The sequence below is a fragment of the Frankliniella occidentalis genome, unplaced genomic scaffold, assembly GCF_000697945.3.
Source record: "Frankliniella occidentalis isolate FOCC.00 unplaced genomic scaffold, Focc_3.1 Scaffold317, whole genome shotgun sequence".
NCBI lineage: Eukaryota > Metazoa > Arthropoda > Insecta > Thysanoptera > Thripidae > Frankliniella > Frankliniella occidentalis.
In genome coordinates this window covers 26,592-43,207 of record NW_026267442.1, presented here as the reverse complement: position 1 = coordinate 43,207, position 16,616 = coordinate 26,592, and the positions used below count along the sequence as shown (strand labels likewise).

At 43.0% G+C, this 16,616-nt stretch overlaps 3 protein-coding genes across 5 annotated transcripts in view; 1 reads left to right on the top strand and 2 right to left on the bottom strand.

The window, feature by feature from the left end:
* Positions 1-3,314, bottom strand: part of LOC113207100 (uncharacterized) — a 23,128-nt gene extending 19,814 nt beyond the window's left edge. For both annotated transcript variants that reach the window (XM_026423489.2, XM_052273946.1), the window contains exon 1: positions 3,144-3,314. In XM_026423489.2, coding sequence (XP_026279274.2) covers positions 3,144-3,299 — 156 coding nt within the window. In that variant the 5' untranslated portion in view covers positions 3,300-3,314. The remainder of the gene's footprint in view (positions 1-3,143) is intronic.
* Positions 3,315-9,537: 6,223 nt separating this feature from the next.
* On the bottom strand, positions 9,538-12,675 carry LOC113207099 (uncharacterized). Its single transcript, XM_026423488.2, has 3 exons — positions 12,030-12,675; positions 11,864-11,937; positions 9,538-11,772 (listed from the first exon to the last, which is right to left on the bottom strand). Exons 2-3 carry the CDS (start codon positions 11,873-11,875, stop codon positions 9,595-9,597), a joined length of 2,190 nt encoding a protein of 729 aa, XP_026279273.1. The 5' UTR covers positions 11,876-11,937; positions 12,030-12,675; the 3' UTR covers positions 9,538-9,594.
* A 54-nt stretch (positions 12,676-12,729) lies between these two features.
* Positions 12,730-16,373, top strand: LOC113207119 (uncharacterized). Of its 2 annotated transcripts, none has more exons than XM_052273949.1 (9): positions 12,730-12,861; positions 13,411-13,639; positions 13,734-13,919; positions 13,994-14,086; positions 14,260-14,331; positions 14,404-14,538; positions 14,746-14,957; positions 15,200-15,377; positions 15,451-16,371. In XM_052273949.1, the coding sequence occupies exons 1-9, from the start codon at positions 12,814-12,816 to the stop codon at positions 15,657-15,659; spliced, it is 1,362 nt and encodes a 453-aa protein (XP_052129909.1). In that variant the 5' UTR covers positions 12,730-12,813; the 3' UTR covers positions 15,660-16,371. The 2 variants fall into 2 exon arrangements, with proteins under 2 accessions (XP_052129909.1, XP_052129910.1); XM_052273950.1 differs by lacking the exon at positions 12,730-12,861 and adding an exon at positions 12,872-13,019 and having other exon boundaries at positions 15,451-16,373.
* Positions 16,374-16,616: the final 243 nt, after the last annotated feature.

Here is a 16,616-nt window from a genome sequence, read left to right as displayed (position 1 = left end):
ACAGACAGACAGACAGACACACAGCCACACAGACAGACAGACACACACGAGGTCGTTTGCATAAGCCCGCTGGATAGCTTTTTCAAAGCAGAAGGGCGGGCTAAAAATGAGCTGATCCGAGGTTGCGGTTAACTGATATTTTACTGATGTACAGCTGCGTGGAGCTGACGATAACTGAAACTAAACTACTTTAAGCTGTTCCGAAGCTGATCAAACTGACTATCAACTGACTTTACCAAACTCGAAGCCGACCTGGGACTGACGTCTCTACGCTCACGCGTAGAAATACTGACAAAACTGAGAGTAACTGAACTAGTAAGTGAAATAAGACTGAACGTCAGCTCCGTCGCGCTGACGATTTCCTGAGCTAACTGATAGTAACTGATCGGGTAACTGATATAGTACTGAGCGGACCTGACGCTGGCTGAATTGAGAAACTCAGCGTGACTAAGCAACGGTACAGCTTTCCGCAGTACATTTTTGTTACTGAGTAGAACTGACTAACACCTGATTCGGGGAGCTGATATCGATTCAGTCCACGCGATCAGGTAACGGCAGTGATCATCTGTACTGAATCTAACTGCTGTTTACTGAGTGTCGTGCCTACTGAGGTCCATTCAGCTGACGTCCAGCCAAAGGCAGTCAGAGCAGAAGCTGAACAGCGACCGACTGCGACTGACGCTAACCGAATGGAGAAACTGAGCGTGACTCAGTAACTGTACAGCTTCCCGCAGTAGATTTAGGGTACTGAGTGAATCTGAGTTTTACTGGTCTTTGGCTGATTCAGTTCCATCTCATGTTCATTCAGTAAGCGTCGGGTGAACTGATCAAGGGTCCTTAGATTATCTACTATAACCACGTTGATTTTTACACAACAATCTGTTAAAATTATCACTTTTTAATGAATACCCTTATCGAATATCAGAAGTTTCAGATCCCTAATTTTAGAGTTGTCCCCGACAAATGCTGTAAGCATGGCAAATTAAGGGCCTGAATGGCCCTATTTACGTATACACTCCTGTTAACTTGTCTCGAGTGTCAGCGCCGCAAGCCTAGATTTTTGATTTTTAAAAAAATTCAATTTTTGAGCAAGAATGCGTATCTTCAAACTCGGCCTGTCTTTTCATGATAAAAACTACCCTTAAAATTTCAGAACGCTAACTCTATTCCTTCTTGAGCTCGCGTGCATACAGACAGACAGAGAAACAGAAGGGAACTTTTTTGGTCAGTGGAGTTATGGTCTTCGCTTACCACTCAGCCAATAGCTAAAAAAACAAACGAGAGCTCTAAGAGTTATCTGTAAGATTCCAGACCACATAGAAATGACTTCTAAAAATCAATCACTTTACTCTGATCAGCCTCTATGTACACATTGCAGCAGACTGGTGGATAACTCCCCATCTACGCGCACATCCCTAAATCTGCCCAATTCTAACTACTTCAAACCAATTCCAGAATGTTTGAATCAATTCAGTCCAATTCAATTGAATTTGCATTCTATCTAAGCCAATCCTAGCCAATTCACTCTATTTCAGCAAACTGAAATCGCAATATTTCAAACCAATTCGAAAAGAATTCAGCGAAATCAGTCCCATTCAATTTCAATTTAGGAGTTATCTACCCTTTGATTGCAGCCATTTGTGCAAAAAGAAATCCAGGCGAAGAAACCATTCATGATCATTAAACTAGAAATAACTAAGCACAGGTGCGTCGCAGGTTATCAGTGAAATGGGAGGAAATGAATGTAATTGATTTGACGAATTATTACGGGGTTCGTTTTCTTTGTTCTTTTTTCTTCCATGCTTTCAGTAACGTGGTTACTGTATTCTTGACTTTTAACCTTTTACGTATTCTGCTTATAACTTGTTGTAGTAAACAAAATGATTCTATCCAATTGCATCTGGGTGGAGTGAAAATCTGGAATCGAAAAAGTACACCTGTAATATAGTACTTTAAGTTATCCGATGACTAGCGGCAGAGTCCATATTGGCCCATCGGATGATCTTCAACCCCTCCTTCCGAGGGGTCAAAGTTCGGTCTTTAGGGGAAATTGACACTTTCCGCCCCCTGGGCTCCCCATAATAATTCCGAAAACGGCTGTATGCGGGATTTATTTCTGAAGATACCGTAGGAGTCGATACGCTTTCCCAGGGGGTCGCAACGCAGTGCTGAGAGCGCGGCCTATGCGCGAGCCCCGGAAGTCGCCGCCCGGACGGCGGGAACCGGCCGTTCAAACCAACGCTCAGTGCTCCTCACTGCAGATTAGCTAGGTTTAAAATACTTTGCCATGCAAGAATCATTTAGGAAAGTTTACAGTACGTTGCCGCAGGTCACAAGCATCTGGAATTTAACAAGATCTCACCTATTTCACGTCTTTTATCTCATGAATAACCAAAACTATTGGCGAGCGCTGAGAAGACCCTGTCGCAGTATTGCTTTCAGTATTTCAGACAAAATAATGCCCGACCCACATCAGGCCTTCAACAAAAAGGTAAGAGACTCATTGGCGAAGTGCTTTATAGGTATTTGTTGTCGAACCGGCACCTACTAAAAATAACGATTATAAAGCTGAGCCTACCGATCGGCCCCTAACCCCAGCTCAAGTTTATAAACATTTTATAAATGTTTACACCTTTACGCGCTCCCGGGGACACAGCCTATCCCGAGCCAAATTTCATAAACTTTCAGATTTTCAGTGTCATGTGTGCACTCACTGCGGTTTATCTCAAACTTTCTACAACGCTCAGCACTGCTAGCAGTTAGCCCTCCTGGCTGTCCGATGACATCTTCCACACTTCTACGAGACATTTGCGGTGCTAAAAACCACGTTCTTTCTTTAGCTCTATCTCGGAAAATAATTGTCTCAGAAAAAATGAAACCGTTTTGTCTCGTCAAAATGCATCTAATGTATGGGTTGACCGGATGTGCCGTGAGACAACCGGTAGTGCAAGCAAAAGAGCGATAAGTAAACTTTCGGTCTTTACCTTGAATGTTTCGAAACCACATTTTCACCCCACCCTAATTGCATTCTAATGCGGCAGCAATTTTAATTTACCTTTAAAACAGCTACTCCCAGTCCGTGTTAGTACTACCACAGTTTGAACCGTGTCAGAGTTAATTGCTCGATTTGTGTACGGCCATACCAGATTGAGCCAGTTGCTTAACTGTGAATTGTGTTGCGCGACGAGGTTGACAAGGGCATTATATAAACCACAGTTGCGTGATCCGCCAACAATGCGTTGGCCGAAAACTGCTATCCTACACACTGGCAGCACGAAACAAACAGGAAGTTTGCGCATTGTTATCCAACCATAGTAGCCAAAGTATTTTACGCTTACAATTTGAAAAAGGAAGCAAACACGGTAAAAATAAGGTACTTCCCAAAAGTGTGCAGTGACGTAAATAGAACAGAAGCGGGGGTTGGAAAGGCGCCCGCACCGCAAACGATTGCAAAGGACATTACGTACATACAGTGATAGGCCGTAATTTCGGACAAAATAAGTAAAATCATTTTATAATCTCAGCCAGTTTTTGAGATGATCAAAATCGGAAAATGGCATTGGAATAGGAAGAGTCTACTTGACAAGAATTCATCCCGTTGGTATCGGTGACCTTATCCCCGTAACAGCCACAAAGCTTTTAATGTAAAAATTTGCGAAACGGAAGTCGCGTCATTTTTAAGTAGGCTGTCCGGAAGTCTGGGGCTCATGCACACGAGCACGCAGAAAAATAATATTCAGTTCCGTGCAAATCGGTTTAACTGCACAATTTTACACCCGTGCAAAAAAAAATAGCTGGATGTAAAATTATTTAGCTGTAGAGCTAAATGGCATTAGCTACACAGGTAATAAACGGTGCGGTTTACTGGGTGGCAAAAAAATTAACCCTGGTTCTAAATAAATAAGCCCAGTCTATTCAGTTAATTTTTTAGCCCCAGTGCTAAAACCTTAGCAGAGCCACGAATTATTTTTCTGCGTGAGAGCTACCCGCGGGCTGTCAGTTTTAACAATGAATCTTTGGTCCTTCGCCTACAAAATTGCGTTAAAAAGTTTCCTGAGCCATACCGCTAATTTTTTATGGGACGATTTATGTAAGTGCTACAATTTTGACTAACTTTTCTCTTTAACTTTAAATCAAGTTTTCAGTAAGTGTACTATCCTACGCGCGTAAAAATGTAATTTGAGATAGGGTGGGCGTAGAGGAAGCATGAGCACACTCCTGTCACGAGAGTGCATTTACGTTAAGTTATTATAAAACCCGAGGGGGCCTCAACTCTCTTGTAGTATGTTCACCAGATTGCCATGATTGCCAGATTGCTTGACGAATATTTAGCTTTAAGGGCAAAAACCGCCTGTAACTAGGCAAAGCGCACTAATGTCGCCCTGAATGTATTCAAAAAGGATGGCCTTTGCAGCCGATTACCTAGAGATTGCCGAAGATTATCGTAGATTGCCGGGATGGGTGTACACCGGATTGCGGGAGTTGAGGAGGCCCCCGAAAGTTGACCGAAATTGAGACAGTGCAATCCACAGCAACACGTTTGTTCTATTCATCACTTAAAACGAATTTGCCTCCGACGTTGGAGCCATGCCGCGCAGGGCCGTGCCACTAAACGACACGCCGCGTTGGTGTTGGTGGCCTAGGCCCGAGGGGTGCATAACTTCGAACAGGGATTTCAATCTTAAGATATTTGGAAGGATTTGAAAATTTCCCAACATTTTCGTGGGACTGCTCTTTACAACCGCACTGTTATAGAAATTTCTGTAACTTTACAGGAAATGTTTGGGCAGGTGATGACGTAAACTATTTTCACGGCTCAGTTGTAAAATTACAAACAAAGGTCATAGAACCCAAAATACATTGACACTTTTTTTACGTTTTTAAGGTAGCGCTGTAAAATTACAGAAAAACTGTCAGACTACAACATCGGTTGTAGAATCCGTCACATAAATATTTCTGAGATTATGATTTTTTTCCCGTTTCAGTGTGACAATTTGGGTGTTCCGCACGAATTTATCGTGAGTTTTTTCCTCATTTCAGGACTTTTTTTTGATTCTGTCTACAAATTTAAGCCCGGACTTCTCTATGCAAAGCAGTAACCCACGAAAACCTGTGGATTTGTAACAATCAGGATAACTTGACAACCCTGCTGTAATTTTACAGTGCCACAATTATTTCACAGCTGTGTCAAAATACTATACAATCAATAAATTACAACAGTCCTCGTAAAACGAGCCAATTTACACTTGGCCAGGTTTCCTTGTCAGTCCCGCATTCTGACAGTACTTAACCGGCTACAACTGGCTGACCATGTTGGGCTACAAATTCGACACGGGAGTCATTCGATAGGTCCGAAACAGACGAAATTAGAGCTAATGACTGTATTGAAGGAAACGGTGAGTTAACTGTCTTTGGAATTCGACTAACAATTGAGACAAGTTAGTGGAGTCAATAGTGCAACCCTCATTGGGTTGATATCCAAACTATTTTCTGATATATGTTTATGATGTTCAAATCACATATTTGAAATTGAGATTTTTTGACACATTTCCGTAAGATTCTAAAAATGTTGACATTTTGATGTCGTTTTGGCTCACCCCTAGCCGGAAAGGAGAATGGTTGTCGGTCTCCTTTTTGCAATGCAGTGTAGGCTACACGGTAAAAGAAATGGAGGTTCTTTTTAGGATAACTCCTCAAAACTAAAAGACTTCCTTTCAAAACATGGGGAGTTACTCGAAGTTTTCCCCTTCTGGTCAAAAAAATCACACGTTGTTTTCACCGTGTAGCGGCGCGTACTCACACCCGTCGCGCGGGTTTGGTACAGCAGCGCTGGGCTTGCCACACCCATTCGGTACTGTACTGCACAGTCGGCCGACTTATCAGGATGCCTCTTGTAAGTCGCCTCTATGGTGATTCCTGACGGGGATGTCCACGCAGGGTGGGAACCGTTGGGCCTGCCCGGCTGTGGTGGCCCGGCTGGAAAGGTCTGGCTGGACGCTTTCAGAGGGTGTTGCACCTTGAGCAGCTCTTGTCACGGAGTCCTTTATAAACCTGCGCAAGACAGTGGCAACCACCATTCTGCTCCAAGCGTCCACCAAAAGCGCAAGGACCTGCTCTTAAGTCGCAGACATGAACGGCAACCGCGACGGTGACAGGGAGCGGGAGCAGCGGGAGCGCCGGGAGCGCGAGGAGCTGCAGAGGAGACAGGAAGAGCGGCGGCGGGAGGAGGCCTTGCGCCGCTACAAGGAGCACTACAGGAAGCGCGAGGAGTAGCAGGTGAGTGCAGAAGCTGGTCAGGGCGAGAAGTGTCCCTTGATGGCTACCGATGAACGCATCATATTTTTACTTTACTCGTCCTGGAGTCGTTAAAACCGTTACCAATTAACCTTGCGCCTGCTTATATGAGAGGACTTACGATTCTCTGTCACCGATTTTGCTCTACCTTGGTGGTTTTGAAGGCTGACCGCATACTTACCGGTTTCTAAGAAAACTCCTGTCCAATTTGATACTTGTGTCTACGGGGAAAATCCATTATCTCCAGAAATTACTTATAGCAAGAACTAATGATGATTTTGGGGTTGTTCAAAGGAAAAAAGAGTCGACAAATCATGGTAATTTCTTGAAAAATTTGACCACTTATCCAATCCAAATATCAAATTGGGCTTGAATTTTCGGCGGCAGGCCGTTCATATAGTCCCACAGCGGAACAAAATCCCGCGCTAGAATTTTCATGGCGATAGCCGGACACGCGATTTCTACCGCTGATCTCCGAGCCGCTGTTAATAGAAAGAAAATGGGCTCCTCCCCTGTAGCACTAAACATTCAGACAACGTTCTGAGAACGTTCTTTTGGTTCTCTGAAGGTTCCGTAAACGTTTTAAGAACGATAGTGCTACAAGGGCTAAAACACAGAAAAGTAGCGACAAACCAAATTTAAGGTCTGAATTAAAAAAAAAAAAAAATACCACACTGTTAAAATCCTTCATAGCAACTGGTATTTTGATCCTATGTAATTTACTTCGCAATCACAAAGTACTTACAGGCGAGGCAGCCCATTCTCTTTTCGAACACTTTAAACCTGGTATAGTGCCTAATCGACTAACGCAGTCACTTATGTTTTAGGTCATCACCCCATGGGAACGTCACGTTGCATCCACCTCGAATCCACGGAATCTACGTGGACCACGTGGATGAGGATTAATCCCTCTGCCATCTACGTGGATTCGATCGCGAAACATTGCTGATGATCGATGTAGATGTATCCTCGGTCCGTCGAGGTTGAAAATACGTGGATGCAGACACATATACACGTCGACTTCGTATCTATGTGGATACAGAAGGTCGTAATCAACATTGTCGGAGAACGGGAATATCGATGTGGTTTGCACGGCACTGTAACAATGTAGTTTTGTCGATCATCCGTCGACGGGGACCCGCTATGCCCATCCGACACGTCGACGATATTCACACATGACGATGGTGGACTGTTGGTGGATTGGTCAACGTGGACAGTTGTCGTGGAGTCCACGGGGAAACAACATGCCAAAGTCCCTTCCCTTCCGCCCTTCTAAAAAACGTTGTGAAAAGGATTGAAACGTCGTTTTTCAAACTTCACGTTAACAATCGACATCTTGTGCGATGTGGCTGATTAAGCCGATTAACCCCGCTCACTTCTGATAGTTATGCGCGGTACCGCATTCCTACGTGATGGCGCGTTGCCTACTCCCTAGGTTTGTGAGGCGCCGTGGACAAGTGAGCGGGGTTAATCAGCCACCTGGTGCTCACTGCGGTCAAAGCGCATGCGCTATCCTCGCAACAATTAGATTCCGACGCCGATGTGTTACAAAGATTCCACGTCGATTCTCTGTCGATCATCCTCAAAGTGACCAAAAGAGGAACGCGGTTGCTATGACGCTAAAAAGCAACGACAAATTTGTTAGAGAAAGGTTAGAACCAAAGACCATGGCGAGTAACACGGAGCTCGATTGGGCCTGCTGCAGTTTTCTGGAGGCAAGTAACTGCCCTAAATTAAAGAAAACTGAATTATTAATTCAACCGCATATGATGTTCAGTGTTTCATTTCTTTTATAAATAAATTCCCGATTATTGCAGGAGGAAATAGAGCGGCTGGCTAAGATCATTAGCACGCTGCAGAGGAAGAAGACGATGTTCGCGAGGATGCTCGAGTTGGCATCGACCAGCGCATCATCTGGCCAACACGGGAGACACGGTGAGTCGGTAGCGACATCGAATCTACGTCGACACTCGGTGTCCATCTCCCCGCGGCGTCTTTTAGATAGGCAGTGGCTTATCCCCAGGACGCCTTGTAGTTAGGGATCGCCCAGAAAGTTCGTTCGTCATTCGCCATTACGATAGTGCTAAGTTCAGCCCGTGCAAGCTCTCATAGCGCCTGCTGGGTAGGCAACATCTTGCCTGCAGTGCGTGCGAGTGCTGCGTGGGTGCCTACCGTGCGGCTCGCAGGCGCCAATCTGCAGCTGCATCAGCGGATGCAGTGGTGGGGGGGGGGGGGGGCACGCCCGTGCGCGTACGCGTCAGATCTAGTGGAGCGGTAAAAGGGGCGAGGTGAAGGTGTGGATCAATGACAACGGAAGCCGTCATCGCACGGCACTACCGGATTTTTCGCAGCGGGTGGGCGGCCTGGTTCTGGAGTACCAGCCGTCAGGCTGCGCCCGCCTAGCGTGGACCTCCTGCAGGATCTATCTACCACGCACATCGGCACGGCCGCTGCTGCTCCTGCTGCCCCACCGCGCGCCCCTGCCCCCGACCCCGCCCAGCATCGCGCTAGAACTGCTGGCAAGTCCAGATATGAACAAATACAAGTACAGAGAGATGTTTGCAGCATGACAGCTCTTACAGATTTCACAACACTGATTACGCGTCAATTAGTTGTAATTATACTAATTTGAAATAATTTTACATCAATCTTTCTAATTGCAATTTTTTTTTTTTTTTTTTTTTTTTTTTCATTTCAGGTGTGTACTACCCAAGCAGTGCCAGACAGTTCAAACGCCAGCAATAAGTCAGTGGTTGGAACAGAAGATCTTATGTTTTTGAGAAACTGATGATAAAATAAAGTCACTTATATTCGAAACTGTGTATTATTCTTTATTCAATATCACATGACAAAGCATAAAAACTCCAGCAAACGAACAAGACTTTGGTCTCTTGAGTACAAAAACAGCTGCTGGTATTTTCAATATTTCTTTAAAGGGAGAAAGTTACACTGAGTGGTTGTCATGTTATAGGAATAACTTTCAGTTAAAGCTCCAGTCAAACAAATAAGACATCGGTCATTGCAGTTTTACAAAGTTTGGAAGCCGTTAATATGTAACACTAATATTTCTGCGAATGTGAAATGTCTATTCCATCAGGTTAAACAAGACACTAAGGTTGTAGCCAATAAAAACCAGCTAAACTGCGTTAAAAGAATAACTTACTGATACTATTAAGAATTCATAAACCTTAGCTTATGGGATAAAAGTTTGTCTATACAACATCTGCATATAACAGTAAATATGTACAGTACTAGTATGTATGTGGAAAAGTTGAGACCAGTAGGAAGTACTTCAGGGAGTTAATCACCACCATGGAGCATAGACATAGCAAGGCATGGCCCATCAGAAACACTAGATGGGAAATGGTTCTCAGTAGGGATGGGAACAACAACACACTTCTTTAACACTTGATTGACAGTGAAAAATTCTCTCTCACCTAGTTTTCTAACTTCGTAAATATCAAGACAACTTGAGGGAAGTGGACGAGTGAAATAGTCTATCTGGTGTTTAAATTTTTTGCCAACAAGAAGGAAACTTTCATCAGTTTTAATAATATTAGAGATCTGAACTACTTCTTTTTCACAACTAAGAAAGAAAGAGTTACAAAGAAGAGTGATTTTGCTTTTAACAATTGACAAAGAATTAAATCCTTTACCTAAATGATTCAAAGAGGCGGGTAGTTCATATGGTCTAGACACAATTACTTCGTGTTGAACCTCTTCGGCATTTGGTGGTCTATTACTCACTACTTCTAGAAGCCGACAAACTATCTGAGATAACGTCCGACCTGGAGCATGCAACAGCCTTTTCAAAACACCTAAATGATTCTCATATTTATAAGCACTGAACAATTCCAGGTCACCATGCCGTTTGCATTCCTCTGACAGGTGAACAAGGTGATGAACATTATAAACATTAAATTTTTGTCCATAAACCAACACACTATCTGAAACAAACTTTTTTAACAAAACAGCAGCATCATCTGCAAAGTCTCTAACAAGTAATGGGTCAGATAAAATTCTGATTGCACAACATAGAAGAAGGTAATTGTGATACACTTTCTTTGATACACCTCTTGCTTTAAGTATAAGAAGACCATCATATAGGAGGATTCTTCTAAGCTCAGTAGCCTTAAATAAAGCATAGTCACTCCACTTTCTAGGTCTTCTAGCAAAATCAGATGGGTAGAATCGAGCAATGTATTCTGACATATTATCTACAACGGACTTCAACAAGTCAGAGAATTTAAATCGGCAGTTATTTCGCTTTGTTCCCAAAAGCTCAGTTAAAATTCTGCGCATTATACCAAGATTTAAAAGGTGCATGGGTTCCAGTGGAATTTGGCTGATTAAAGAAAAGTTCTCAAGCTCTGTTAAGGGAGTGGGACCTTTATGATACCTCCTATCAGTTTGCTTCCTTAGTGACTCATCAGTACGAGGTAAGGTCTCTTCATGAGGATGGTATGTCATTCTGTTGGCGATCCACTGTCCAACAGCAGTGCATCGTTCACATGCATAATAACTCCCATGTTGATTAACATTCTTAAGCCAAGTTCGAGCCGGAGCATCTGCAATTATGTTTCTTAAAACCAGTTTTAAGTTACGACCAAGATGGGTAAAACCCAACATTAGTTCCTTAGCTTCAGAAAGGAAATCCTCTAAAAACAAAGAGAGATCACTCGGCTCCTTAGTTCGTCCACACCACATGGCAATTATAAAAATGTCCTTGCTTCCTGCCAAGCTAGCACAGATGGGCCACAACACTTTCTTAACACTCTTATAGGGGGAGACACCATCAATAAAAATGTCAATTGCAATACTTGTTCCATTTAACTTCTCCAAAAATCCTTCAGTGAGCCTTGGTACCAAATTGACAAGAATGCCATAATACCAGAACAGTCCATCACCAAGAGTTTTGAACATCTTAACAGTACTGCGTGGGGTCTTTAAAAGAGTTTTAGAACACAGGGGGAGATTGGGGTGGTTGTGTGCTCTGAGAATATGGAGAAGGTCCGTCAATGCATTTCTTCCAATTTTATGCTCTAAAGCCCACACAACAAGATCACTTCGTAAGGCTGTGTCTTCAGTATCTTTAGGATCGTCTTCAAACAATGATCTCAAATTATTTAAGTCTTCATTAGGAAATGGGTTGTCTACATCATTGTGATCAAAGTCAAAAGTATCAGCAAGACTGTCAAAGTCAAACCGTTCATCAAACCTTTCATTATTATCACATTTACTTTGGAGGGTAGAAGCCAAGCTAGGTGCTGCACAAACTGATGAAGCACTATCAGTAGTACTGGAAAATTCTAATAAGTGATCATCTGATTCTGAAAGTCTGACATCAGCAGCAGACGAGAAATGTAACTGGCTTGCAACAGCTGGACGTTTGGAAAGGGTCTGCAAGGTTGTATCATCATCATCTTGCAACAACTCATTCATCACTTTCCTTTTACACCGTTTCCACTCATTTCTAGCCTGGAAACAGTAAGGTAAGAAAAGTCACAACATTGAAGGTATACTTTAAAATTCAAAATGGAATGATCAAATAAAGAATATGGAAGCTTACCGAAGAAGACATCAAATATGAATCTGCGCACAAGTCAGTTGACAACCCAAGAAAAATCCAGGAGAAGCTCACATCTAAAACAAAGATCAATACTGTTAAGACTACTAGAAGTGAGCCCTTATCACAACATAAACCAAGAACAGACGGACATTTGCAAATTACATACCATAGGTTGCAGGGCAAGCTTTCCATGTGTGGGAGAAGCCGGTGTCTTTTCTTGATAACGATGACGTCACCCATGCCAGTGATAGACCGGGAGCTTGGACGAAAGAGTCCCAGTCGCGAGTGACGAAGACAACGGCCAAACATTTAACTGCACTCCACACTACAGTACAGACAATTTTTTATTAATAATAACAACTTTCTGCCTTCTCAACCTCTCCTCTCCTGTCTGCTGTCTCAACTAACCTCCTAACCTCACCTCTGCCAACATTGTATAAAAATGAAGGGTTATAAAGACTTAACAAAATCCAGTTTTTTCTTTCGTTTCCTTACTTTTATATTACTTCCGACCACTCACTACGACTACCTGCGAAAATATATGTTCAGCTTGACTAAAAATTAAACGTTGCTTTCCATCGTATTTTAAGTGTAGGTTGGCTATTACGGAAGGGTCATCAATGCGTGCCAAACTTGTATTGTAAAACATAGTTTTTCGGTACAGTTTTGGCTTAGTACTAGAGAAAATGATAACAAACATCAGATAGTACTTGTAAAATTCTGCTTTTAATTTTATTAATTTGAAGATGCAAATCGGGTAGTTTCGAACTGTTTATTTATTTTTTGAGTAAAGATTGGTAGCATCCATTCTGTTTTCCTTCTCCCCATGTTCCAAATTTCGTATCATATCTTTCCGTGAGCAGCGAAGAGCAGCAGGTGCACCTGTTTATCTGTTGTGTCTCCAGCTTGACGTGACGTGACGCATTATCTTGTGATTTGAAGTTTGAAGAATGTGCTCACCGGACGCTGACTTGCCGCCACAGGCGAACGGCAAAACCGTACGTACTCAAGAAGTCTCGATTCACTTTCATCTTCGTCGCTCTTACTTGCCCAATTTTACTCTCGGAAAGATTCTTAGCTATTCCCTGTTACTTTAGATATTAGTTATCTGAAAAGATTTGTTTCCGAAGTGAATTTAGCATCCTCTATGCTAATGGTATGTATCCTTGTCCCGGGTGAGGTTAGGTGCGAAAGAGGTGTTGTCGGGATTGTGTAGTCTCATCTTCGTAACGTGCGTTCATATACTTCGGTGAAGTAACTACCGTCGTTCTAATGAAAGAATGGTAAATTACTGTAACGCTGGCACGCCGGACTGAACTGTTCCTTGGCTCCTCACTCACTTGAAACTACAGTTTAACTGCCAAAGCCAATAAAGCTGCTTGTTTGTTTCTCATTTTCTCTGAGTGAATTTGTATTACCATTATAAGTTATCCATCGATATGGTTGCTCGCAAGCTGCAATCCTCTTGATTTCTTTAGTTTTCACTTGAAGTGCTCATTTGATTGTTTGCTGGTAGGCATGTTTTTCAAAGCTCTCTGTTGTTCCAGTACGCCGTTGTGGAGCTCCATGTGGACCGAAAACCGGTTATTAGTCCAGCTCTTATCAGCTGGCTCACTGGAGTGACGCCTCGTCTGTCTAAGGGAAAGGAAGAATTCCAGGCAAGAACTTGCTTATGGCCTGCCCGAGAGAAGTATCTGAATGAATACCTCATTCATAAACGCACTCCCAAAAAAGAATGGGTGACATTCCATAACGTCAGAGTTTTCAAATTCTGTAGTAAGTAATTTAGGTTCATATAATTGTTTACCTAATAATCTAAAACTATCTGTACAACTATTTGACTTATTTGTTTTGCTTCTCCTACTTCTAGAGAGCCTTGCCACTGCGAAAGGCCTTGCCGAGAAGCTAGTGGATACTAGTGATGTAGGAGATTTGAATGAGGACAGCGATGACAATCTTCCACCCAAGCGGAAGAGGAATAGCGTGAAGGTTTTTGGCGAATCTTCAGTGGATGAAGATGATGGGAGGCCTGTTAAAGGACTTAAGATTTCGAAATGTAATGTGATTTTAATGGGCCTTTTCTCTGCTTCTGTTTTGAATTGTGCATTTAACAAGATTATTTGCTTTCAGGTGACCGTCCAACAGGGCCTCCACCAACGTCTCCACAACATTCTTCTAGTGATGATGAGTCAGGCGCCTCCTCAGATGACTCCTTTCTCAGAGGTATGCAAGTGTGATTTGAAACTAATCCAGTGTAATTTCATGTAGTGTAAGGGATTCAGTGCTTGGGAGATAAAGAGATCTCTCCATTCTTTTAATAATTTGATTTTTATTATACACTTAGATTAATTATTGTACCCATCACAGGTTTAGTGACAATATTTTTTTCTTTTCAGGAATCAGAGAAAACAGAGATGCAATTGATGCATCACAACCCAACTCCACATCTCTATTGAGTGAACAGAATGGTAATTAATGTGCCCCTAATTTTCCTGCAGTAGTGATGACTAGTTTTCATTTGCCTTTACTGTTTTTTATAGTTCATGCTCCTACTGGGAAAAGGACCACAACCCCACAACTCAACAACCAACCGCCTAGTCCAAAACTTCCTTCTATTGGAAGTAACCTGGGGACTTCAAGCGTTACACCTAGCAGTCAGCCCATCAGTTCTGCTGGTAAGCTTATATGTAGTTGTGTCCGGCTTCTATTGCATCTCAGTTTACTCTTTTCTATTGCTATAATTTGAAGCAAAATATTAACTTAGTTCCTTTTAAGGCAGTGTTTCAAAATTTTGTTTGAGTCTCAGTGAGCAACCACTGAACTTTGCAAGTAAGGTGGTAAGGTGCTCAGGTCTTTGAACGTGATTGTTTATTTGTTCACAGGAATCAACACCCGAATCCTGACACACTTATCCCTACTGAAAAGTGAAATTCAGGAGCTAAAAAAGATGGTGCTGAAAGTCTATATTGTCACGTGTGGGCCTCATGATGGTTCCTCAGATGTTGAGAAGATTCCTGGCCTCCCACTCCAGACCGAAACCGACTTTGAGAACTTCACTTCTCTATGTGAGAAAGAGGACGGTAAACTGGGAATGGTGAGTAGTATGTCTGTTTGTGTTGCTAAGTTTCATGAGTGAGTTGCTCCATTACGTATCTTTGGTCAGTCCTTACAACCAAAATTGGCTAGCCAGGTTTGACGAGCCAATACAAGCTGTGCGAGGACTGAGTTTAGTTTCCTCATGAGGCAACTTGCTTGTGAAACTAAATCAAGCAAAAGTGTGAGTGTCTAAATTTAGAATGACAACTTTCTTACCCTAATGTGTTTTTTTTTCTGCAGGTAAAACATCTAAGTGAGCATGGTAAGACTGACATCAGAGAAAGTGTCTTTAATATGATGAGGAAACTTATGACGAATACACTTGCTCAAAATTATAACTATTCTGGCATTAACCGCCGAGGAGCATCTGTAGCGAAGAAAAAGTTTGCTGAAACCACCCCTTGCACTGTTTTGAGAGGTAAGAAAGTCACTTCTTAAACTTATTTTTTTAAGTATCTGTCTTGCTTTCCTCTAACTAAATTATTTTACAGCGGCTGTGAAACAACACTGCAGGGTGTTGCTAGGAAGAGGAGCAGACTCAAGGCATCAGTTTAATTCTACTGACTTTAAAGATGCTGTGAGTGACTGGCTTAAAGATGCCAAGAAGAGAAACGAAAATGAAGAAAAGAAAAAAAAGAAGAATGAAACTCAACAGGAAAATGTTGATAGTGATCTGGGAGAGGGAGATGATCAGCACTAGGCAATATTGTTTCCTATGTCCAAATTATTTTACATATTGTACCTGTTATTCTTTTAGAAATTTAGAAAAAAAAGATGTCATATTGTGCTCTGCCTTCAGTATTTATTAAATTAAATGCACTTTAAATTAAACTTGTTTATTGTAAAAACCTTAAACATTGCAACAATTCAGGAACTTTTTACACAACTTTATTTTCTGTGCAGATAAGAGGATTGTAATATTTTAACATACTTGCTAATCAATTCATTCATTTTAAGCAACTCCTGTTTAATTTCGGCACGAGGAAGCCCGTTTGGAGGTATTGGCCCGGCTGTAGTCACTCGCGGTGCGAGAGCGGCCTGCCCAGGGCTCGGCACTCAGCTTGGCGCCCGGTAGGTAGGCAGGCCTGCCACGCCGGTACGTCCCACGGGCTTGCCTAGCCGACAGGCGTTTAGCTTGAAGTCACGTCGTATCGACGCGGATGAGTAGTGGATGGTTCCACGGTGCGAGAGCGGCCTGCGCAGGGCTCTTGTCTCAGCTTGGCGCCCGGTAGGTAGGCAGGCCTGCCATGCCGGTACGTCCTACGGGCTTGCCTTGCGGACAGGCGTTTGGCGCAAAGTCACGTCGTATCGACGTGGATGAGTAGTGGATGGTTCCATGGTGCAATTCAATGGAGTATCCACGTAGATTACCGAGGAATGCGTTCATTCTTCCCTGACGGACCCATCTGGGTTTTGCTGGATGTCGCGTCGAATCGGCGTGGATGTCTCCACCGTGCGCCACACGTGTCGGATCCACGTCGAGGGGACGGGGCGCATCCTCGGAATTGGAGTTCTATCCACGATGTGTCTCTGCGGATGGCTGGGGGATGGGGGGAGGGGACACATCCACCAAACATCGACTCGACACATCGATTGCTAATCCACGTGGATTCTAGTGCCGTTTGGCACTCGATGGTCGAGTCGATGGTCCACATCG